The sequence below is a fragment of the Hippocampus zosterae genome, chromosome 12 (assembly GCF_025434085.1).
Source record: "Hippocampus zosterae strain Florida chromosome 12, ASM2543408v3, whole genome shotgun sequence".
NCBI classification, from domain to species: Eukaryota; Metazoa; Chordata; class Actinopteri; order Syngnathiformes; family Syngnathidae; genus Hippocampus; species Hippocampus zosterae.
The window spans coordinates 5,007,319-5,031,288 of NC_067462.1; the positions used below are offsets into that span (position 1 = coordinate 5,007,319).

At 43.1% G+C, this 23,970-nt stretch overlaps 2 protein-coding genes across 2 annotated transcripts in view; both read left to right on the forward strand.

Annotated features, from left to right (window-relative positions):
• myo3b (myosin IIIB) overlaps positions 1 to 14,070 on the forward strand; it is a 41,588-nt gene extending 27,518 nt beyond the window's left edge. The window contains exons 19-22 of the mRNA XM_052082938.1: positions 5,957 to 6,057; positions 6,451 to 6,497; positions 6,864 to 7,003; positions 13,938 to 14,070. Coding sequence (XP_051938898.1) covers positions 5,957 to 6,057; positions 6,451 to 6,497; positions 6,864 to 6,972 — 257 coding nt within the window. The 3' untranslated portion in view covers positions 6,973 to 7,003; positions 13,938 to 14,070. The remainder of the gene's footprint in view (positions 1 to 5,956; positions 6,058 to 6,450; positions 6,498 to 6,863; positions 7,004 to 13,937) is intronic.
• Positions 14,071 to 17,309: 3,239 nt separating this feature from the next.
• On the forward strand, positions 17,310 to 19,536 carry sp5a (Sp5 transcription factor a). The gene is made up of 2 exons (XM_052082944.1): positions 17,310 to 17,879; positions 18,431 to 19,536. The coding sequence occupies exons 1-2, from the start codon at positions 17,829 to 17,831 to the stop codon at positions 19,496 to 19,498; spliced, it is 1,119 nt and encodes a 372-aa protein (XP_051938904.1). The 5' UTR covers positions 17,310 to 17,828; the 3' UTR covers positions 19,499 to 19,536.
• Positions 19,537 to 23,970: the final 4,434 nt, after the last annotated feature.

Here is a 23,970-nt window from a genome sequence, read left to right on the forward strand (position 1 = left end):
TTTGATTTAGGGGGGGTTGCAAAGTTTTTAACAGAGTTAAACAGATTTAGGCACGGATGATTGACAGTTACAGTCGATATTCAAACTAACCATATTTAAAGCTTTCCTAGAGTAGAGTAATTTCTTTTTATTTCTGTTCACATTGTCGAGGATCGTGTTACACGTTTCGAAAGTGGAAGCAACGAGATTGATGAAGTATATCGTCCACTGCGTGAATAAATCCTTTGTGCACGTTTTAAGGTCAACCAATCAGAAGGACAAACATGATGTAGCTAAACCAGTCAGAGGATGGCAAAATGTCGACGTCGATTTTAGGATTCGCGAAGGCACAGAGTGCTGAATCTAAAGTCTGATTGGTTTAAAAAAAAAACACATGAGCAATTAGGATTATGAAGGCGTTGGGCAAATCATGTTTGCGTGGCAACACATGGAAGTGGAAATACTGATTGGACAAAAACAATTACATTAAATAATAACACACACTGCTGGAAGCGACAGAGCCAATTCTAATTTTAGTCAGGAAAAATAATTTACATTTGCAAATATTACATCGACTCTTCCCCATGATGATTAACTGCAAATAAAGTTCAGCTGTTCTAGTAGACTTTTCCTGAATTTTATTTTTTTATTTGTTTATTTTTCGCACTTGCATATTGTCGCCCTAAGCCACAAAACTTGAAGAATTTGGGAAATTGTTGTCACACGTAATAATCAGCCAGTTCTTTGGAAGTCACCATTTTCCTCTCATCTTTTCATCAATTTCGGAGGGTTGTCCAATTTTTGGTACGGTCACTTTTGTATCATATGGTGATGGCCGCCTTTACTTTGTTTCATGACATCTTGAATGTCTCGGAAATTCTTTTCGTACCTTTTTTGCTGACTGATACCTTTGAACAATGACATCTCTCTGATGCCGTGGAAGCTCTCTGCGCGTGATATCTGGTGCGGCAAGACGGGACCACAGTCAGGAAAAAAAAAAAAATCCCGGAAGAACAGCTGAACTTTATTTGCAGTTCATTATTTGGCACGGTGAATGTTATCGTTCCGCTGTCTCAAATACTTCTTTTCTTTTCAGTTGTACAGATTATAGGCCATATTCAAAGCGGAAAAGGTTTTGAAACAATTTCTCTTGGGCTCTATTTTTACACATCACAGAAAATCTGTCATTTGTTCGAGAGGGGGGGGTTGACTTTTTATATCCACTCCATATGATATATAACGCAATATATCCTGTCCGTGACGATAAAAAGCCTTTCCGTGAATGCCTTCATTCCACTGCTAGCCGGCTTTGTTATGCCGCGACCCCAACCCCCCCCCCCCCCCCCCCCCCACCCCCTTCTGCTTTCCTTTGACTCATCTTGCTAGGTCGCAGTTCCAAACCGCATATATTATGTCAAACAACTACCGGGCGACTTCCGTAATGACTTTTCCTCCACGCGGGCGCCCTTTTCGAGCTTTCTTATGTTCCGTATATGTTGTCAGTGGAGATGATTGATTTCAGTGTGAAAAGCTGGATGTAAGTAACAACATCCTCCTTCCGCATTAGTGAAAACAGATGCAGGAAACCCACCCCCCACCCCTCCCCCCGAAGCACCCCCGACGTTATCTGCAGGAGGACTTGATCATTTTGTCTTCTGATGCAAAGCACATGAGTTAGCGTTTATTGTCCCAAATGATAAAAGGGGTAATAAATCTCAGGCGCTCTGGAAAATCTCTTCAGCGTCAGATCTGTAGTTTTTTGTTGTTGTTGTTTGTTTGTCTTTTTTTTGCAACTGATGAATAAGTTCCCCGCCCCACTCCCCTAACTATTTTTTGAAATACACACGCCTGTGTTTGTTTGCGCGCGTGTGTGTGTCGGAGAGACGCTTGGAAGAAAGAGAGAAAGCCGTCTGGGTTACACATGCTTCATTTAGACATCAAACATCAAAAGCCCCACAGTGATGATTTCTATTTTTTTATTTTTTTTAACCATATAATGTGTTTTGGGGAGCCTCTTCCTACTACTTCCCACCGTCGCAGTCACTAATGAATGAATACACAAAGCTCGAGTGTGGTCAGGGAGACATCAGTTGATCCCAGAGTATGATTTTCAAGAGGAAATTTTAATTTATTCCACTTAAAATCCCTTTCTCGCGTCCCTTTCATGTTTGTTTCTGAGCAGTGCTGGGATTTTCAACGGATCTCCGAGTGGCATTTAGAGATGTAATGCGAGTCAACTGCGGCTCTTTGAAACCGAATAAGAAAACCTATCTCCAGAAGAGGTTTGGTTTTTTATATTTTTTATTTATCACGCGCCCCGCAAACATTTGCAAGACGTACGACGGGGAAATTCTGGTCGCTTTCTTTTGATAGAGACGAATCAATATTGTATGAACTGAGCTGCCTCCTTATTCCCAGTACACCATTATGACTACCCGCCCCCAAAACAGCAGACGCCCCGCCCCCGCCGCCCCCCAGCGCTCCAGCGGTGTCAGCCAGCGTCTGACCTCTTGCAACAGCGCTGCTCGCGTGTGTCCAAGCCAGGGAGGCCACGCCAGAAGCCATCTTGGCAGCCACCCTGGCTGCGATCTATCTGTACGAGCAGCATTCCTCTGGGGCTCGCCTGGATGAAATGGCAGCGATTTTCCCAGAGAGAGGGGTGCCTAGATGGGAAGCCTGACCCATCCTCTGATCTGCCGCACGCTCTCATCGCTGTGGGTCAGAATGAATAAATGGCCATGCGGAGGAGGCCAGCCGACAGATTATTGCCGAGCACTTTGAGGGGAAAATATTTAACTGGGATTTAAATGGCAATTACTCTGCTCGGACCACCGAGCTGAACGTTTGCTCTTGATGGTCGTAAATGGTGATCATCAAACATCTACAAGATGTTTCATTGATGATTCATTGATTCATGATTCATTTGAGTGCAGCTGATTGTTAATTCATCATGTCTCTAAGCGATGTAGGTAGAGTGCAAAGGTGCGTGTTAAGTCAATCATCGTCAAAACTTTTTGGGTCCAGGCACCCAATTAACTTCCTTTCCGAGGACAGCGATTCAACCTAACTACCGTGTGCGCCCCCAAAAAAGTAAACGTTTCAATCCAAATATTCCAAACCCAAATTAGTCGAAAGAAACTCAAAGACCACGTCAATTGTATTCAGATGAGTTTGGAATGTTGAAAGAGATTCTCCCGTTCAATATAATTCTCAAACAAAATCAAAGTTCACCATTTCAATGACTCACTTCAGGGAAATATTTTCAAATGTCCATCCCTTAAAACTCATTTTTGTCATGGGCCACATTTTAGTTACCGTTTCACCTTGGAGGGCCGTTATGACTGAAACCACATTAAAAAAAAGTCAATAATAACGGTTTGTTCAACTATTGTTTAAGTTATTGTAAAGACGGGGTTTGGCAACAAGAAAATGTATACAATACGTCTCTTATTTATTACATCCGAGAATTTAAATTTTGGTTGAGATTTTAGCAAGCATCATGAAAGTTGACATGTTTGATGTGCTTTCATGGGCCACATCAAATGATGTGGCGGGCCAGATTTGACCCCGGGGCCTTGAGTTTGACACCAGTGCCTTAAAAGATAGTTGTCCCCCAAAAAAACCCCAAAAATGCTCGCATCCTCATTCCCGACTTGATTTTTGCTGTTTTATTCTTATAAAAGGATCCAACATTCTGACTGTTTATTAGTTCAAGTGGAGGACGGGTGGGTTGCACAAGGACGCGCATCATTTATATTCCAGAGAACCCTTTTGTGTGCGTCCACAAACGAAACAAACACACACACACCAAAAAAAAATAAAGATAAGCAAAACAAGCGGCTGCGCAGTATGCAGTCTGTTACATTTTGATCTTCTTTTCAAGCTTTGTTCAAGGACGCTTGAGTTCATTATTTGCGATTGAGCACTTTGATGCAATTTCAGGAGAATAAGTCATTTGCTTATCATACCCGTTTTGGAATTATTAGTAGACTAACGGCCTATATTTTCACACATGCTGGGAAAGTGTACTTAAAGGTGCACAAATAATACTGCTGCAGTGCTTTTGTTTCCCCTCTCAGATTTACACTTGCCTCTTTTGGGTCTTACGGACTTTTCTGGAAAAATCTAATTTGGTCACGAAGCCCGGGGAGCCAAAAGGAGGCTTCAGAATTGTTGACCAGACCCTTTTCGAACTGTAAAGTTTTTTTCAGGCAGACACATCAACATCCTGCTGACAAACCGTGTCAGTTTTTCTTTTTTTTTTTTTCCTTTACAGTGCACTTATTCCATTCAGTAATAAATACCAAAAGTGGGGGCATGTTGTGCACCTTGGATGCTAGCGCAGAAAAGATTTGCTGTTGATGTTAGCTGACATGTACTTTTTGGCCACGGACAATGCGTGACTTCAGTAAACCTTGCGCTGCTTTAAATAACGTGAAGAAAGCCGGTGGAAAGATCGGCGCGGCGGGAGAGAAGTGGGCTGTGGGGTGTTCTTTGATGTATGTGACTGCGATGTGATGAGGTCGATTTGAGAAGAGTACAAAGTAGCGCGGAGACAGAGAAAGAGCAAGTTCAGCTTTAGTCGAGGTAAAGCGAGGCCGAGCCGCGATGAAATTATGTTCTCACCCGGAATGTCAGCAAAGAAGATGAAACATTATCTGGTATTAAATATGAATGCGTGATTGTAAAAGTGTTTGGCTTCCCGAGCTTTTGTAACCTTATAAATGCCCACGCAAGGTGTGCTCGAGTGGACGGATGCACAAATAATGGTCTTAGGTGCAGTCTGGTTTTGACTTGATTTTGAATGGAGCCGATGTGAACAACGACAACAACAAAATCTGCAGACGTTTTGGATATCGCATGATTTATTTTTTTCCTATCAAAGCATATTTTTTTTTCCATCATTCCAACTTGAAGTGATTTTTCAACCTGTGAAATTGAATGTGTTTGTTTGCGAATTGTGTCTCATTGAGCCAAACAAGAGAGTCGAGGTTCAGTGGTGAACTGGAATACAAGTGACACAACTTCAAGATTTGAGCCGTCCTTCAGCAGATTAGTTTTTTCTTTTCCTTTGAACTGGTGAGCAAACGTTTGGAACACATGAGCTTGTTTAGCTTAAAGCTAACAAGCACCACAGAATGCCATAGATGGGCGAGCAAAATGGCAGGAGAATCGCAGGAGTTATGACCGAGTAACGGATAGTTGAAAACAAAGAGTGGAGCAACACATGTAGACAGACAGTATAGCAATGGTCACAGGAATAAATTCTGTATCTCTTCCAATATATATATATGATATGATATCCTTTATTCGTCCCACACTGGGGAAATTTACAGCCTCCAGCAGCAAGAATGTATGTAGAAAGAGAAAAAAAAACAACAAACATCTTTCAATTAAATGCAATATGAACACAAAATGGATAAATCCCAGTACTATTTACAATTTTCCTTCATCTTTTAATTATTATTATTATTATTATGATTGTTATATATATATATATATATATATATATATATATATATATATATATATATATATATATATATATATATATATATAATTCCAGCTTGCTGGGAAAGTTGCAAATTTTTTCTTTGTGGGAAGTCTCTGTCTGAATTATATTGGCCGCAGGAGCAACACAATGTCCATTGACTTGAAGAAAAAAAACTTTTGCAAAACCTTTTTAATTCACTGTTTTGTTGTTAAATGCAAGTATGTCATTACTGTATCTATTCTTATCAAGTAAAATACAGTATTATAATCTTAATTAATTGTGAATGACTGCAATTGTCAGCGACACACAAATCTAAGTACGTACAGTATGTGCAGTTTTCAGACGTCAAGACTGAACTGTTTTCTGCTTCTATCATCATGCTCACATTGATTCTTTAGTTTTTCGGGGGTGTTGGGGGGTGGGAGGTTGCCTTGGTCATGCTCAATCGGAGCCCCGCCCCGCCCCGCTCTTCCTCTGTTGCAGGTCCAGCGATGAAGCTCCGGCAGAGGACGCCTCGCCGGCGGGGCCAGCATCCAAAGCTGCTTAATAGCCCCGAAGACAGCCTGTACTACAACCAGCTAAATGTGAGTTCAAAGTGTCCATAAAGGCCTTTGTCTGACTTTGCTCGCACATGATAATACAATTAAAGCTACCTGTGCCAGAGCCTGAAGCCCCCCCACCCCCACCCCCAACATCTCTGCGCCTCTTGTCTTGAACATGTGCTTATGCTCTTTATCTGTTGCTTTCATGTCAGGATGTCTGCCTTCACGGTGAATAATTGATGCGGTTTATCAAAGCTGAGCAAGATGCATGCTTCATCAGACTCACTTGAGCCCTTTGATCAGGGAAAAAAAAATTATGCTGTGACTTCTGATATTATCAGCATCTGCTCCGCATTCAACACAAAATCACTTTGAATTAAAAATTAATGACTCTCGGCTCATCTTTTGACTGTGTGCTCTTGGCCCTTTCCTCAGAGAACTCTGGATTACCAGGGGAGCAAGAGGAAGCCCAGAAAACTTGGGTAAATAACCGCTTTCCTACCGGCTCACGGCGGCTCTAAACAGAGCGGGGGCCCCTTTGTGGAATCGGAGAACCCACAAATGGAGTTGTTGTCTTGTAATGGAAATGGAGCGACCAAAATAACGAGCTTCGCTTGCGCTTCGGCGCGTCATTAAAGAGAGACGCATCTTACGGCTTTGTCAGCATGCCAATTTTAATTGTTGACGCTTTGGACTGGAATTTGTGCTAGAAATGACACAGCGGCTCACATCACAATGATTTAAGAACTCCCTTGAATACCTTTCGCCGGTAAAAAAAAAATTCCCCCCTTTTACGGGCAATGACAGCCGACTATAACAGGAATCCCAACCTGTCGTCTCCCTTCCAGTCAAATCAAAGTGCTGGACGGAGAGGACGAGTACTACAAATTACTGTCAATGGTGGAGTCGATCCCCGAAGAAGAGTACAAGAGCCCGGCCCCCGCCCGCCCGTTCTAGCCAGAGCTCAGCCTTCGCATCATGTCAGCCGGTAAGACAGACACACCAAAGGACGTCCTCCCTTTTTTTTGAACGTGCAGCGCAGTGCAAGAAGCGGCGCTTATGGTTATTAATCCTCTCACGATCGCACAGAGTCGACAGGGACGACTCACTTATCGATCCCATTTAGATTATGATGTCATTTTTCAGCGTAGTGAATCACCTTCTCACTGAGAGCTGAATCAAATGGATAACAGGGGGTGATGATTGTGTTCAAAACACTTCTAGGCTGCACAGTAAAAAAAAAAAAAAACAGTATGGCGGGAACCGAAATGTCGTATGACTATTGCAAATTTTGCGCTCAGCTATGATGTCGGTGATCAGATCTGTCAAGTATGACATTACAGCCGACAGTTCCGCCTCCGCATCCTCGAATATTCAATCAAAATTAATAGCGCCCGCATAACATTGTGATAGACGTGCTAAATACTACGACTCTAGAAAAAAATCCTTTTATTGATGCTAAAAAAATACAACATGTGTATGTTACTTCTGGAATTGTATCTCAAATAATCTTGCCTAACTGAAATGAATGGCAATGTCATTAATCTGTCCCAAGACCTCAAACCCCTCCTCTCACATTTTTTTTTAATCAGAAATATTAGCACTCTATAGTATTGTACTTTATGACACACCCACTCTCTCCCTAGTGTCACACTATTTTGTTTAGCAGTATCAATTTGAAAGAAGAATAAAAACAGAAAGTCTCTTTTTGAAGGATATTGAATGCCAAATCCTCTTTAATCCTGCTTTTTACGTCTCCGGAAAGCAATGGCAGGTTCATTTTATGATTTACAACTTTGGGCACTGTCCCGTATTTGCGTTGTGAAATCAAGCAAAGGAAGTTCAATCAATTCAGAAAAAAAACTTTTTTGGTTTTTTTTTAATTGTGTTTTTTGTCTGCGAACATTGCAACACGAGGCCTCAAACATTACACCGGTTGTCTTAACCACGGATCCAAAGACAAATCCTTTTGAAGCTCCAAACTCTCAGGACACATTCTTCTCACTGAGATCGTCAAGAGAAGCTTGCTCCCCCCCACCCCACCCTCACCCCCCACTCCCAGTCAGCGCCATGGACTAAACCACACGACCCAAACCCAAACTCACTGTCGGAAATTTAGGTCTGGCGAGTTGATTTGCGGAGGCTTTTTTTTTTTTTCCTCTTTCAATTTGCATATCATTTACTGTATCTCTCTTTGTTGACACCCGGGGGCCTAAGAGTAGATTTTGATCTTAATAGGAAGAGTAGGGTGGTATGACTGAGGATCTGATCTTGCTTATATTCAGAGGGGAAAACATTAAGAGCGCTGCCTCGATAGTGAGGCCATCTTCACTTAGCTTGGGTTTTAAAGTGGCCTGAGGTGATCACCCAACACCACTTTTTTAGTACCGTGGAGGTCAAACAGAGACTCGTTGCCTTTACAACCGTCTGCTTTTTCCAACTTTGGACAGCAGGGCAGACATAAAAAAAAAACACGTTTTCTTTCTTCAAAAAGCTTTTCAGCAAATAAGATACAAAGAAATTGAGCGCTCGGAGGCTGGTTAATACATTAACATTTCAAGTTAAATGACACTGAAGTTCTACAGAGATAAAAGTTCCACAAACTTTTTTTTTTTAAAGTTCTTCTTTCGGTAAGACGGTAACTTTCAGTTGGGTCTGGAAGCAAGACCCATTATGGCCAAGGTGTCAAACTACGGTTCGAGAGGGCCGCTCTCATGCGTGTTTTCCAACACACGTGATTTGAAATGATGAGCTCATCAGCAAACTCTGCGGGAGCCTGATAACGATGCCTAAAATGATCATTTGAATCAATTTTGATGGACATGCAGGATGGACTCCTCGGGGGCCGGGAGTTTTCACACCTGTGTTTTACGTCGTGCATCAAGTGAATTGCTGTCATGATGCCTGACGGAGGAATTATTTCGTACCACAGCAGCCAGAATGGGTTATTTTGACCCCTTATTGGATCAAAATTTTGACAAAAAATTGCCCCTTTTGGACACAGTGCTGAGTAACCGATTCCACCCGATTTGGGTTACGAGCGCAGTGTTACCTAGACTAAGGACTGTCTCAATTTATGAGTTGATTTGAGAATACAAATCAATAAATTGACAAACGTGGTCACGGAACAACTTCATAAACTCACGAAGTCGACGTACCGCCGTCAGCTCAGGTCCGCCTTTCACATTTTTGTTCCAGTCTTGAGAAAATGGCAACTCCAATTAAGTTGCGTGGATAATTGCGCATGGGTCGTCTTTGATTTATTTATGGTCATATCTGAAGAACCCCCCCCCCCCCCCCCAAAAAAAAATAACAGTAATAAATTCAAAGTGTGATAGTCCAGACCACTGGCGGTGTTATAATATGGTTGTTAGAATTAGTTCAGAAGCTTTTCACCTCCAGTCGTAGGCACAGAGGCTGCGATAATTACTCCCTTGCTGGGATAGTCGCTTCCTCTGAAGAGCAGCCTGAAATAGGTCACCCCCAGCACCCTGTAGTGCATCTTAAAAGTACACTGAAACAATTAAGTGTGATCAGGCACCCCTGATTAATTTTGGCCCCGTTCTACCACGAAGAGAATTTCAAATAGGCCCACTGGTTGTGAAAAACAAGGTTGGGCCGTCGTGATAAACAGCGCCGGGGTGGGAGTTCGCCAAATAAACACCCCTGGCTGATTGCCCGTGTTAGCATATGAGAACGGGTGAGCGGAGGTGTCACAGAAAGGGAGGAATGTTATGAAATGTGGTCGTTGTGGGGGGTGGGGGAGGTTTGCAAGATTCTGTGCTTCAGTAGAAGAGATACGTTTAAAAAATATATTTTTTTTTCATCTGACCAGTACTTAATGTATCCAGATCAGTGGTTTTTAAGCTAGCTAATATGGCTAATATTGGCTAATATGGCTAATATTCAATTAATATTGAATTTCATGCCATCAAAACAAAGTGTTCCCATGGCTTTGAACCCACAATTAAAGTTAGCATTCAAAGCTAGTCGTCAAGTCTTCCACCCCTCTGGTATTTGCTCACGAAATGTGCCGGCATCTGGCACATTTGAATGTGGCTAACGTTACTGCCGGTGCTCTAGATTTTTTTTGGGTCTTCCAGTGAGTGGTTTTTCATGAAAGTTCATATGCAGTACAGGCACCGCCCTTCCACACTTTTATCCAAAGTTTTCAGCCACCTTGATGTAAATCGCTGGAGCTACAGCCTTAACAAATGATGAAAAGCTTTTATTTTACGAAGAAGCATATACTTCCCTTTTCACCTAATAGTGACGTCTTACTTCAAAGCGAGGACGCGATTAGACCCGACATTGTCCTGCCTTTATATCCTCTCAGTTCAAAGGGAGAGTTTGAATACCGCTGTTTCATCTGAAGCTTTTCATACACTGCTTTAATGCAGTTTACCTGCTTTTGATATCCAAATGAGCCTGATTTTCATCACGCGAGGTTGGCTTGTACGTCATTGTTATCGCAAACCTCGGTGAAGAATGAAACTTTCCGAATCCTTGCGACATTGGACGAGATGCTAACTTGTCCGACAATGCTGTGAACTCCGCATTATGAACTCCATTTACATGTAGAGGTTTTCACTTCGTTCCGAACAGCAATTTGTTTTGATTCAACTTTGTTTTTATTTACATTAATTTTCTCTTTGAATTGAAATAATCTGTTCCACATGATGGATTTCGGATGAAATTTCACAGCCATTCCGCCAAATTGGTCCCATTCGCTTGTTGGAAATCGCAAAATAAAGTTTGTTTGTTCCTCAACTCTAAAATCTGATCCAAAAAAAACATATTGAGTAATCAAAATATGGTTTGGGTCATCTCAGTACTGAAACGCCTCATTTGAGTAACAGGACTAAAAAAAAAAAAACGAGTGTGTTAGCATTGAAACGACATAAAATGTAGCCACATGAGATTTATGCTAACAGAATCTTGACACGAAGCAAATGACAGTGATTCAAAAAAAACAAAACAAAAAAACTCCATCTCCCCCCCCCCAAAAAAAATCTAATAAGAGTTTTTCACACACACACACACACATGCACGCATTTAGTTAAAAGTTTCATTTTAGGAAGTGGGGACAGTGTTCAAAGTACTTGAAATTCAACAGATGAAGGCAGACATAGCAATGCTCTGTGCTGCCTCGTGGTTGCAAGTGAATAAACGGACACACATGAAGCGTCAGCCGGATGCCAGATGTGCGTCGAGAGCTCTGAGCAAAAGAATATTGCCTGTAGACAGCATTAATGAAGAAGGTGTTGGAGCGAGGCGGCGCAAAGGGGGCGTCGAGGAACAAGGAGATAAAAGAAGCTGTCGAGTGCATCAAAGGTCTGTTAATGACAAAAGATGCCGTTAGGGTTACACTGGTTTTTGTTTCCAGCTTCCTCACACCTGCAGTCAGTCGAGGGGCTTCCAAGCACCGTTTTGTTGCGAATATTAGCACGAGTATAAAGAAGAGGAGTGTGGGGGGGGGGGGGGGTTAATTCGCTCCTTGCTAATTTTTGCGGCGACCAGTTGTTTCACCCCAAATTACAGCACTGCTTTCATTTCAACAAGCTCACCATTCAGAACTGCGGTTCTCAAGATTTTTTTTTTTTTTTTTACACCAAATAGCAACTCAAAAAGTAATTCGCTCACCAAATAGTAGCTAACATTAGCTAATATTAAAATACAGTAATGTAGTTGGGCTTAGCATTAATTTGTTCCCTAAAAGTTCAGTGGAGTATTTTGGTGTTTGCGACCAGGCCACCGGGGGCAGTACAATACTATCATTCGGAAAACAACGAAGAAGAGTTTTACCACTGCTACCAGTGACTCGGTTAGCTGCAGCAATATTGTTTGCTTTGTTTACACACACTTTAACAGTTTAAGATTAAATGGAAACATGTTGTACCTAAAGCTAAATTGTACTTAAAAATGTACTGTAATTGAAAGAGAAAAAAATTGTACTGTACATCAAAAGTATTTAAAAAAAATAAACAGGTACTGAATTAGAAAACTGTTTAATCAGTATGGGCGCTGTAGTGACAAACTGCATTCTAATATGTTTTTTTTTTTTGTATTTTGTGTTCTCAATGCTGTAAATTGGACTGCCATTTCATTCAGTGATTTTTTCACATACCACTAGAGGGAGCCCACGTCCCACTAGCGGTACTCGGGCCACACTTTGAGAACCACTAGTCTAAGAACAACGGAAGCAAAAGCTGTTATCCGGGCATGATGAAATTCACCGACTCGAAAGTTTCTTCACTGCCTCCAGTGCTGGAATGGGACTTTACAAATCAGAGCGTGAAATTGCGATTAGCCTTTCTCAGCTTGTAGAGCGAGGAGGGCACGAGCAGACTTGGCATGGCCAAAGGTGGAACCTGTTTTGTTTTTGCCCCGCCGCCGCGTTCCCAGATGGAGCGACCAGCTGCCACTGAATAAACACTGGACGGGTAACAGTGTGAGAACCACGACGGACTTGTTTTGGTCCGGGATGCAGAACGGAAAAGTCGTCGTAGCCAAAGGCCGGAGAGTAACTTTTGGATTGGAGTCAAGATCAAATGGGCAAGGGCAAGACTGGCATGATACTTACCAACATGCGCGTGAAAGGGCCCCACTTGGAATATATCATTTTTTATGTCGTATGTAAGCTACTTGAAGCTAGTTGAAGTTTCGTGTCAAACGGGGAAAAAAAAGAAGAAACGGTATTGCACATTTTATAACATTCCTCCAGCTTACTGAGTCACAGTAGCAGTGAAACTCTTCTTTTTGGGGGTGTCTGCACGACTGTATTTTACTGCCTCCCAGTTACAGTTATTTTCTGTTGTTTTTTTTTTTTTTAATTGTTTGTGTTTGCGGATGGGAGGCCTGGAACCAATTAATAGCATTTTCCTTGATTTCAATAGGGCAAAATGTTTTGCGATTCAAACTGCTTTTCCTTGATTGTTTGAGCCCACTGCGAACTGGAAGTGTGTATATGGCGGTGCGGCGGGCGAATTCCCCTCTTTAGTGTCGGATTATCACATCCAGGGTGGGCTGCTGGGAGGTACAATGACCCCGTCCCGCCTTACGTGACCCTCGGGCCAAGCCGCACATTGCCGGGGCTTTTTGCTCTTTGCCGGGTGAATATGCACACATCTCCCACTTCTTAGGCTCAGAAGAGGGGGCGAGGCGGGGGTGGACTTGTATCGCGTTGCAGGCAAAATTAGGGAGACCAAAGTTGGAGTTTCTGTGTGTCGGGGAGGGGGGGGGAACAATGGCGGCTTTCTGTCAGACTGAGACTTCAAAAGGTCTGCTGAGTGACTGCTCCGAGTTCCACTTTGTTGTCGATCACTCAGGAAATTCACAGATGTTTTCTCATACGAGACACCATTATAGCGGTTCAAGTACCGCGTAGCCTCCAGCATCCCCCCCCCACAACCCCTCCTCCCGCTGTCTCTCTCTCTCTAACACAGCAGCCCTCTCCCCTCTCACACGGTATATGAGCGACCAACCCTCTCATCCCAAAACTCCTGTTTCGCCTGTTGAAGAAGAAAAAAAAAGTTTTTAGCAGATAATATGGAATGTTTGTTTTTTTTAAATTAAATTTTTATTTTTCAACCTATCAAAACTTCCACAACCGCTGAAAAGCACACATATAGATTTATTCATTTATTTTGCTTTGTGATTCGAGGCAATATTCCAAATTTGGGTTGCACAATTAAACTTTGTTTACAATGATATACATTTCGTTTACTGTATTTAATTTTTTTTGTCTTTTTCATTGATATTTATTTATTTATTTATTTATTTATTTATTTATTTATTTATATTTTTTAGCCCACCCCCCAGATGTTGAAGGTTGAAAACCTGGGCAGGTGTTCTATGGTAACATGTCTTTGCTTTTATTTATTTTTTCTCTCTCTCTCTCTCTCTTTCTCTCTCCTCTGCAGATTGCCTTCGTCGCCAGCAACGTCAACTTGAAACAAAAAAAGCGTCGACACGCTATAGCGATTGCACATTTGTATTTATTTTATGGCAAGATGACATATTTTATATGACGCAAATAAACGTGGTTGTATTGTGCGTGGGGTGCGTTTTTTTTCTCCCCCGAAAAACAAAACAATGCAGAATGAAAAAAAAAACCAAAAAAACAAAATGATACCCTCAGAAGTTGCCACCTGCTGTTTTTTAGATGAGGTTTGTGCAAGATGGGCTGTTTCCACCGTCATAGTCAAGACTACTCAACTAAATCTGTCTTCGGGGCAACGGTTTCGCCGTCATTTGTGAATTTTATGGCCAATACTCGTGGCATAGAAGTGCCACCTGTTGAATATTATCGGGGGGGGGGGCGTGGAATGTTGTGATCCCATCAGATGGGTTTGAATCTCCTGAGACTTTTCCTGTATGCTTCCACACTCGTCTTCCTAAACAATCTCCCCTTTTTGCTTTTTAGTGTGCAGCAGGAAAAAGTTTGACTCAAGCGAACAGCGACTGATGTGACCCCTTGTCAAACTTGAAGCGTGGCCATAAGACGGTAAAGCTTTCCCGCAAGTCGATTAACTCGAGGGGCCGGACATTGAGTCGGCGGCGCACACTTTTTTTTTTTTTTTTTCCTCACAAGCTATTTCAAAGCGCTGCACGCCAAATCCATTCCTCAGCTGGAGTCGCATTGAAATGTCGGCAACCGGAAGGAGTTGAAGTTAGCGCTGAACCGTGCGGCTCCAAAGAAGAGTCCATGTACTTGACGTATACGATCCGAATGCGGCTTTCGGGGTGGAGAGGCACGTTGGGTCGCGGTTTCGATCTGGAATCCATCCCACGACGCTGCTTTAAAAGGGGCGAAAATTATCCGATTCATCGCTCAGGTTCTCCTTCATGGAACATTTGCGAAAGAACCACAAGCGCAAACTGAAGTTTCTAGCGGTGGAATTGGAAGTGCTCGTGGAAGAGGCCAATCGACACATGACTGAGTTTGGAACAAAATTATCGCTAGAGTAATCAGGGGGGGGGGGGGGGGGAATCCCGGTAACCTTGTTTTGAATTTGTGGGAATCGGATGAATGCTTCCCTCCGACATCATGTTGCGTTCAAAACTAGGGAGAGCCAAAGTACGGAACTAGGCCTCCTCCCTTTCATTGTGGATTGTGCAATGAACTCTCTCTATAATGGCTTTTTTTTTTTTGGTGCACTATTTTTTCTTTTTTTTTTTAAATTATACTGCATTGTTTTCAAAGGGACTGCAGACCAATCTCAACAAGGCCTCGTCTCTCGACAGCAGGGATGCCCAACCTTTTTGAGACCAAAAAATAATAAGAAAAAAGTAACGATCCTCCCGCGGTCGACCCGCATACACACAAAAAAAGCGCATGAGAATTTTGAGTAGCAAAAAAAAACCCCACACACAATATCCCCAAACTCCCCGCTTGAATCCAAACCCCCGCCCCCGTTCCTTGAAAACTGAATCGCCTCCCTCTACCCCAAATGCAAACCCCATAAATTCCTCCCCCTCACCTGCAGAGCCGTCGACAAACTACCTCTCTCTCCAGCACTCTGTGAACTTCCTCAACCGCCCCTCTCCCGCATGTCCTGTCGTGTAGTTTACCTGCGATTGATGTAAAGGGCGCTCGAAGGTTGTTTCAGGTCTTGCGAGATGAGGGACGAACAACTGGTCCTGGGCGACTACACTATGGGTTCCGTGATGTATGTATGTATGTATGATTGTATAAATGTATTTTACAGGGACTTCAAGTGGTTAAAAAGCACTGGGAGTCGATCGTCAACAGCATACGTCAACCAACCGATGCTTTTCCTACATTTGCAGTCGCTCCCATTCTGAATGTTTGATCCCATTCTGCCTCGACGTCATGTCAACAAGCTTAATCTCCGCTAGTTTTCGGATCACTCGGCCATACTATGCGACAACTGTGTGGTTCTTGTAGTTGTAGCTTACATGGCTCCAGCCCAGTAGGAACCCCCCCCCCCTCCTCCCCCCCATCCCTCCCTCATGACTTTGTGCGGAAAGCCGTGGGAGAGGACTAAGAACATTAATCCCATCAAAGGAACACATCTAATTCAAAAATCTGCCTCGCCAAACAAGTTGACAGTACAGTGATTGTGTTGGCTTGTGGATGGGCGGGGGGGGGGGGGGCGATAACAATTACGCAGCTGATATTGAGAACTATATCAATTTTATTGCCAGTTTCAAAACGAGTACTTCACAAAACTATGAAAGTAATATCGAAAATGAAGAACTGAACGAATTCTTGGTCTTTAGATGCTATTTCCTGGCTTGGCTGAATCGTGTCAAGTTTGACGAATATTTATTACAACGAGCAAGAACATGATTTGCATGTTTCCTTTTAATGACGAAACGGTTCCTGTTTTAACTGCGAGCAACCAAACGCGACATTTTTATGAAGACGTCACGAATCTAAAGGAGGGAGGGCTCTCCCGCTCGTATCCTGATCGGGGCGTCTTGTAGCCTATGACTTTCAAAGAAATCAAAATACTTGATTGAAATGAGAGAAATGTCAAATAATCCGTTTGTTTTTTATATGGTTTCTCTAAAATCAATGTAATTGACGCAACCCTAAAAAGGCATTGCCTGTAGATTAGATCAGGACTGTCGCAAAGCACAACTTTTGTCTAAATGAAGCTCCTCGTCGCATCTCAACATAGTTCCTTGCCACCAACATGCCACAAGATGGCGACAAAGCACTGTTTTTAATTTTCAAAATGAATGTCCTCAATTCATCTCCACATAGTGGTTTCGCGCCGAGATATTACAAGTTGGCGTGCTTGTGGATATTTCCATTCGTCCAGGATATTTCATTCTTTGGGCATACACAGGTTAACTGTACTTCTGCCATCTAGTGGATTTATTTGTTCTGCATGTCACTGTATGCCACCGGCATGGACACACATATGTCGTTTTTTTTAAATTATTATTTTTCTGACCAGTTAAGCGAAACTGGCGGATGTTCCACAGCACTCTTGAGGGGATTCGCTGGATTCCGGAGTAGAAAATGAAAGAATAACTTCGTAAAACATCTTAAAAGTGATTTTTTTTTAACAAAAAAAAAACCCACGATTGAATCGACTGAAGTGTAAAACAGCGCACTGGAACAGAGACAACGATGCCGAAGAGATGAAAAAAAGTCGTGGCGTCGAGTCACTTGATGTATCCCCCATGGAGTTCTCGGAGATCTCCCGAGATAACAATGTGACATTGTGGCTCGGAGTTCTACTACAAATCCTTAATTACAAAAAGCGGATCAGATGACTCATGCGGGCCAATGGTGGGCTCTCCTGGGCGGCATGTGGGGGGGCTTTGATGGGGGGGAAAATCCAATTATTTGTCTATATACATTTCCCACATAGTGATTACTTCATTAATTGTCCCGCCTTTATCTCCTCCCTCCCCCGCCTCCCCTTGCTAATAATCAGCTCTTTTATCCCGCACCACAAACACACCATAGCAGCTTTGTGGATTCAAAGGATTTGCTCGCTTCTCTACGAGAGCCGCCATTCTTTGATGATTGGACGGCAGCAAACTTCAAAGTCTGCCATCTTATTTGTGAGTGGCTGGCAGCCCACCAAAGTGCTTATCACCTTCTCTCAAGTGATCCGCCGCCGCCGCGTCAGATAGTGCGAGGAGATCCACCGGAGAGGAAGGCGGTCGCGTCAGAGCCTCGCTCCAAACTGACGGGAGGTTTTTTTTTTGTTTGTTTTGGTTTTTTTTAGCCTCTTTTACCACCGATGCGCACACTTTTTTTTAATTAAAAGACGCTTTTTGGGGAGCGCGTTTTTATTGCGCGTTTGTTGTCCGGGCGGAGGAGGACCATGGCAGCTGTGGCCGTTCTGCGGAACGAGACGCTTCACGCTTTTCTCCAGGTTCGTTTGTGACAACTTTGCGAACACTTTTTCCAGCTAAAAAAAAAAGTGATTCGTTTTTTAAAATCTGTTTAGTGACCAAAACTATCGTAAGAGACCTGAGAGTAAAAGAAAGAATCAAACTGCTCTGGCAGGATCGTTCAACAGGTACACCTGCCGAGAACGAGTTGTTCAAAATCGGCATTTTACGATGCATGATCGTCTTAAAGTATTTTTCAACCCGCGACGTCTTAAAGAATTTCACATTTAGCCTAATGTGTTGTTTAAAGGGGCTTTGAGCCAAACAAAATGGTTACTTTTAGTTGACGGTGGTGCCAGAGTTGTTTTTAATACTATAAGTAAGATCAATTCTGCTTTATGTGGGGGCAAGGTGTCACAGTACGGATGGTTTTTATTTAGTTTGCGGTGTTTGTCTTTAAAAAAAAAAATTCTATTGCTAATATTTGGGTTACCTCATTTCACAAATGAAGCAACTGACACCAGAAAAAAGTAGTGGTGTCCCTCTTGGTCAAGTTTCTCCCCCACTGAAAAGTCTCTCTCGCGCATTCCAGGACCGCACCCCCAACTCTTCCCCGGAGAACTGCAAGCACTCCCCGCTGGCTCTCCTGGCCGCCACCTGTAACCGCATCGGGCATCATCATCACCACCACCACCACCACCCTCCGTGTTCCAGCCCGCCCGACTTCCTCCAGGTCCCCTACGACGCCACCACGCTGGGCTCGCCCTCGCGCTTGTTCCACCCGTGGACTAACGAGGCCAGCCCGCAGAGCAACTCCACTTTCGGACTATCCTCCAAGCCCCAGCCGCTGGGCTCGTTCGGCTCCCCGCACGAGTTGCCCCTCACGCCGCCCGCCGACCCCGCTTACCCGTATGACTTCTCGCCGGTGAAGATGCTGCCGTGCTCCATGCAGTCGCCCCGCCCGCCCACCTACGTGCCGGCGGTCAGCTACGCGGCGCCCGCCCCCATCCCGCCCGCCGTGCCCACGTTCGTAACGGGCCACGCGGGACAGAGACAGCTGTCCCCCAACCCGGCCGAGGACATCCCGTGGTGGAGCCTGCAGCAGGGCAACCACGTGGGCCACGCGCACCGCTTCCAGCTGCAGCGGGGCCTGGTGCTGCACGGCCACACGGCCGACTTTGCCCAATACCAGACGCAAATCGCCGCTCTCCTGCACACCAAGTCGCCCCTGACCACCGCGCGCCGCTGCCGGAGGTGCCGCTGCCCCAACTGCCAGTCGGCGGCCACCTCCGGCGGCGGCGGCGACGAGCCCGGCAAGAAGAAGCAGCACGTGTGCCACATCCCGGGCTGCGGCAAAGTTTACGGCAAGACGTCGCACCTGAAAGCGCACCTGAGGTGGCACTCGGGCGAAAGGCCCTTCGTGTGCAATTGGCTCTTCTGCGGCAAGAGCTTCACGCGCTCGGACGAGCTGCAGAGACACCTGAGGACTCACACGGGCGAGAAGCGCTTCGTGTGCCCGGACTGCTGCAAGAGGTTCATGCGGAGCGACCACCTGGCCAAGCACGTCAAGACGCACCAGAACAAGAGGAGCAACAAGTGCGCCGACAAGGCGTCGGTGGAGCACGTCAAGAGAGAGGACTCGAGGAATCTTTTCTTGTGACCCTCATGTTCAAAACACCACCAAAAAAAACAAACAAAGTCGTTAGTGCAATACTTTTTTTTTGAAGGAGGGGTGAGTTCTTTTTCTTCTATCACTGCAACGTTTCTGGCCGTGTTGTGCGTTTATGACCGCAGAGATGTTTTGAAATCACGACACCCATTAGAGAGCCTCTTAACTCATTCACTCCCAACGACGTTTTTAAACGTCTTTTCAGACTTGGTCCAGAACTGGCTGGTACTGAATGAGTTCAGCGGAAGACTTCTGTAAATATATTTAATAGCTTTTGTCGAATGAAAGTGTAAAGTTTTTTTGCTCCCCGGGGGACGTGTTTTTTTCCAGCATGCTCTTGGCAAAGTTTGCTATTGTTATCGCCTCAGTACAATGTGAGAATAAAGACTATAACATTTTTTCCCGTATGTCCGTACAATTCATTCATTAGTCGCGTGTTAAGCGGGGGGGGGGGGGGGGGTGATCATACAATACAATGAGCGAAGATTTCTCCCGTTTTCAACTTTTTCACAGGGCGCTTTGAAGTTTCGTTTTGAGTGCCTTGCGGTGTCTGTTACATGAAATGTGCCCATTCAAAAGTTGGCATTATTACCTGCACTTAAAACTGCTGGGCCAAGAAAAAAGAAAGGCAGGGGGACAAAAATGGGCTGACCTACTTCTCAGGTCAGCTGGACCTATCTTTCTGTTTTTTTTTTTGTTTTTTTTTCTACAAACCAATGCAGAAAGTTGGGCCAAATTGACCCAAGTAGCAGGTCAGTGCATTCTTGGCCCAAATCGGGTTCTTTTTGACACAGGCATGTTTCAAAGTCTGCGTAAAGGCACAGTGTGCTGCTGCCCAAGCACTTGTAAGAAATGTTCTGTAAGAGGTCAGAATGTGATGAAACTCTCGCAGAAAGAATTCACTTTGAATTTGGGCAAAAACGCGAAATGATAACATGTATTGTTGGGCTACGTTATCGAACACAAAATGCACATTTGAGATATACGAGTACTAAACGACGTACAAATGTTACTTTCCCAACCGTCGCTTTTCAGTTTGTTGTTTTTTTTTCACCCAGCACCTGGAAAAGTGCTGCATTAAAAACTTTTCATAACCCATTTTGGGTCATTTTTAACACAAGAATTGATTTCATTCAAATCATGTTGCGTGACTGCATCACATTTTCTGAGGTGGCTGAAAAAAGTGTGCACTTTAGATTTATGCACCCTTGGCCGAGAGGTTAACTCTGTACGCGTATGAACTCTTTTCACCATGACTCATTGTATGTGTGAAAATGTGCCCAATCATTTGAATTTCCATTTCGCAAATGCAATTTCAGCCTTTTTGTGTTTATGCCGGAGTTGCCTTTCGTTCCACGGGTCTTGCGTCCTTGGGAGAAACTCGTGCAAACTGTTGAAATGTCATCTCTTCTTTGCCTCAACAGCGCCCCCTCTCAGCATGTGAGCGCAATAGCTCAAGGAAATGAGTTGGTAAAACTGTTGCTTGACTTGACTATCTTCCAGCTGTGATTTTTCACTGTGCTACATGAAAGAGGCACTGCCCAAATACAGTTCACAAGTATAATGTATTTAATGTTTTTCAAACTTTTTTTGCCCCCAAACATTTAGGTTACAAAAAAAGTGTATTTACAATACATTTGAATTGAATATTTTCCGATATTTAAGGGCAGTGCTTGTGTTCTAACTGTCGATAATGTGGCGGGGATGTGGTTTTTAATGACCACGACGATGCCACTACATGTAAGTGTTGGTCACTACACATCATGGCGGTACTAGGTGGACTAGTTTTTTTTTTTTTTAGGTGGTACTAGGTTTAAAAACATTCAGAACCAAAGTGAAATGTATTATAAAGCAATTCAAGGAGAAACATAAAAGAGGACAGGACCAAAAAAAAATGTGTAAACCACACGTTGATAAAACAGATGGAACAAATTAATGGCAGTTCCATGCATTTCAATGGGAAACATTACCTTGGTTTACAAACGGGGTCAGGGAATGAAATACAGTAATCCCTCGTTTATCATGGGGGTACGTTCCAAAAAAAAACGGTGATAAGTGAAATCCGTGAAGTATTATTTATTAAAAAAAAAAAAAACTAAAACATTTGAGAGGGATGAAATTTCTAATGTGCTGTACAACACATTAGACAATCCATCGGCAATCGTAATTATAATGCATTTGAATCATATTTTCTTGCATTGTTTTCTTGTGGTCAAGGGTGTGACCTCATGAGAAGAAAGAAAGAGACCGCACTCAAGTTGGCCCCATATAGCAAACCAATGTCCTCTCATCTCTGCCCTGGAGTGAAAATGGTAGGAAATGGCCCCGAGTTCCACGTAAGACTGACTGGAGCCTCCAACAGGAACCCCAAACAAAACTTCAAACCCTAAAAAGCAGATAGAGTGAACGTTTATCGCCAAAATAATTTTGCCATCTCTCATTTTTGTTTTGAACGCTCACTCCACTGATACTACAAGCAAAATGAAATAAATCTGTAAATATCTCAGGAAAAACCTACTGGAACATCTCAAACACAATGGGGGGGGGGGGCGGAATCAGAGGTATTTTTAATTGTGTGCAGGTGTCTGTTGAATGGTGACTCCCGTTTAACAAGGACTTGAATGCGATCCGAGCCACATCTGCAGTTAGAGGTGGGTGTGCACACTTATGCAACCATGTCATTTCAGTTATTTTTGCTATGATCATAGAAACACTTTGCAATGATCTGCCAGAACACGGTGAAACCAAAACCTCTGTGAGCATTATTATCGAAGTCAAGGCAGGAGTTCTTTATTTTTTTTTTGTACTGGTTATCATCCACACGCAGGGTTTGAATTAGATTGAGTTTTCATTTTGTTTTGACTTTTTTTTTTTTTAGTCAGTCAGATCCACTTAGTTTTTAGAGCAGGTTTAATAGTTTTAAAAAAAACATCTTTTTGAACAACCTAAATTTTAGTTTAGTTATTTTAAATTCTGGAGTATTTGTTAAGTACAATATTTTAAATAAATAAGGTCTCAAAATTTTGTGTAACAAAGTCCCAAGAACTATTTTTTTCCCCCCAAGCACTTTCTTTTATTGACACAAATGTGTTTTCAATTGTGGTTTGTCTTTTTTTTTTTTTAAGTTTTCAACAACATACAGACTGCATACTTAATGGCGTGTCCTGCCAATCAACACACACTGTTTCAAAAAGCGCCCAGATGTTGAAATATCGCCCGACAACCCATTTCTCGGCACATCCTCTTTTGTTTTGTAAAACCTGCTACTTTGACGACAGTCAAATAAATCCAAATCTGGTGATGAAATGATATTTCAGCAACCAAATTGTACAAAGACTAGTAGATAAAAACACATTAAACAGTAAATTATATTGCCGATGGGCCCAAACTGTTTTTTTTAAACTTCCTGAGATTGCATTCTGTCATGACTTTAAAGCGAGAATAGATTTGCAGTGTACAAAAAAAAATGAACACCCGTCTTCAATGTTATCAGGCAGTACAGTGACACCTAAAAAAAGAAAGGGGGGGGGGTGGAGAGGGGCCACAAAGGGAAACCCCTCCCAACTGTAACGTTTTTCTCCAAATATTCTGATCCTATTATGCAGGCCGGCCTATGGATAGATATGTCGAAGGCAGGCGGACTCACCCGGCTAAGAAAAGGCTTTGTTTGCCCGTGATTTCACGTCCTTGTCCAATAAAAGCAGCATTCTCTGTCACCGCGGGGGGCGAGGGGGGGGGGGGGGGTTAATTCCTGACTCCTCCTATGGCGCGGCTTTAACTGGATTTGATCAAATTTAACGAAAGATCTTCAGAGGGGAGATTTCCTTCCGTAAGTTCTGAGAAGGCCCGTTATTATTTTTTTTTCTTTTCTTCTTCTTTTGATTCTTTTCATCAAAATCATCACAACCCCAATTTGCATCAAATCGCAGCGGATGAATTCCATTCGCCGCTCGACTTATTCTGCGGTCCAATCAAGCTGACCCTTTCATCACTTTACGCCGACAATTTCTATTTATGGTCAGTTCGGAAATCACTTCTGTTATTTGTGTCCTTTACAGTTTTGTATAGGTATAAAAAGTCTACACACCCCTGCTTGAATGCTAGGTTTTTATCCTGAAAAAAAAATAGAGGATATAATTTCACCACTTTTGCTACCCACAAGTTGACCACAACTCTATTGATTTTTGTTTTAAACATCTTTTGTGGAGGGGAAGTGAAAATAAACAACTGAAAAATAAATAAGTAGATTTCGGAAGTGTGCACACCCACTTATTAGTGGCTGTGTTTAGAAATAATAGCACATACCTGCCACAATCTAAAGTACTTTTGATTAATAACCTCAAAATGAAGTTCAGATGTTCTAGTGGGCTTTTCCTGATATTTGTCATTGTTGTTTATTTTTCCTTTTCTATTTATGTTAACAGTGACTACTCTTTTGAGCTGCTCATAATTCCTTCCACTTT

What these genes read in the sequence shown, in the direction of transcription:
- sp5a (XM_052082944.1), top strand. Translation starts at nt 17,829, where the DNA reads ATGGCAGCTGTGGCCGTTCTGCGGAACGAGACGCTTCACGCTTTTCTC. An exon ending in CGCTTCACGCTTTTCTCCAG is followed by an intron (nt 17,880 to 18,430) that starts GTTCGTTTGTGA and finishes CGCGCATTCCAG; the next exon opens with GACCGCACCCCCAACTCTTC.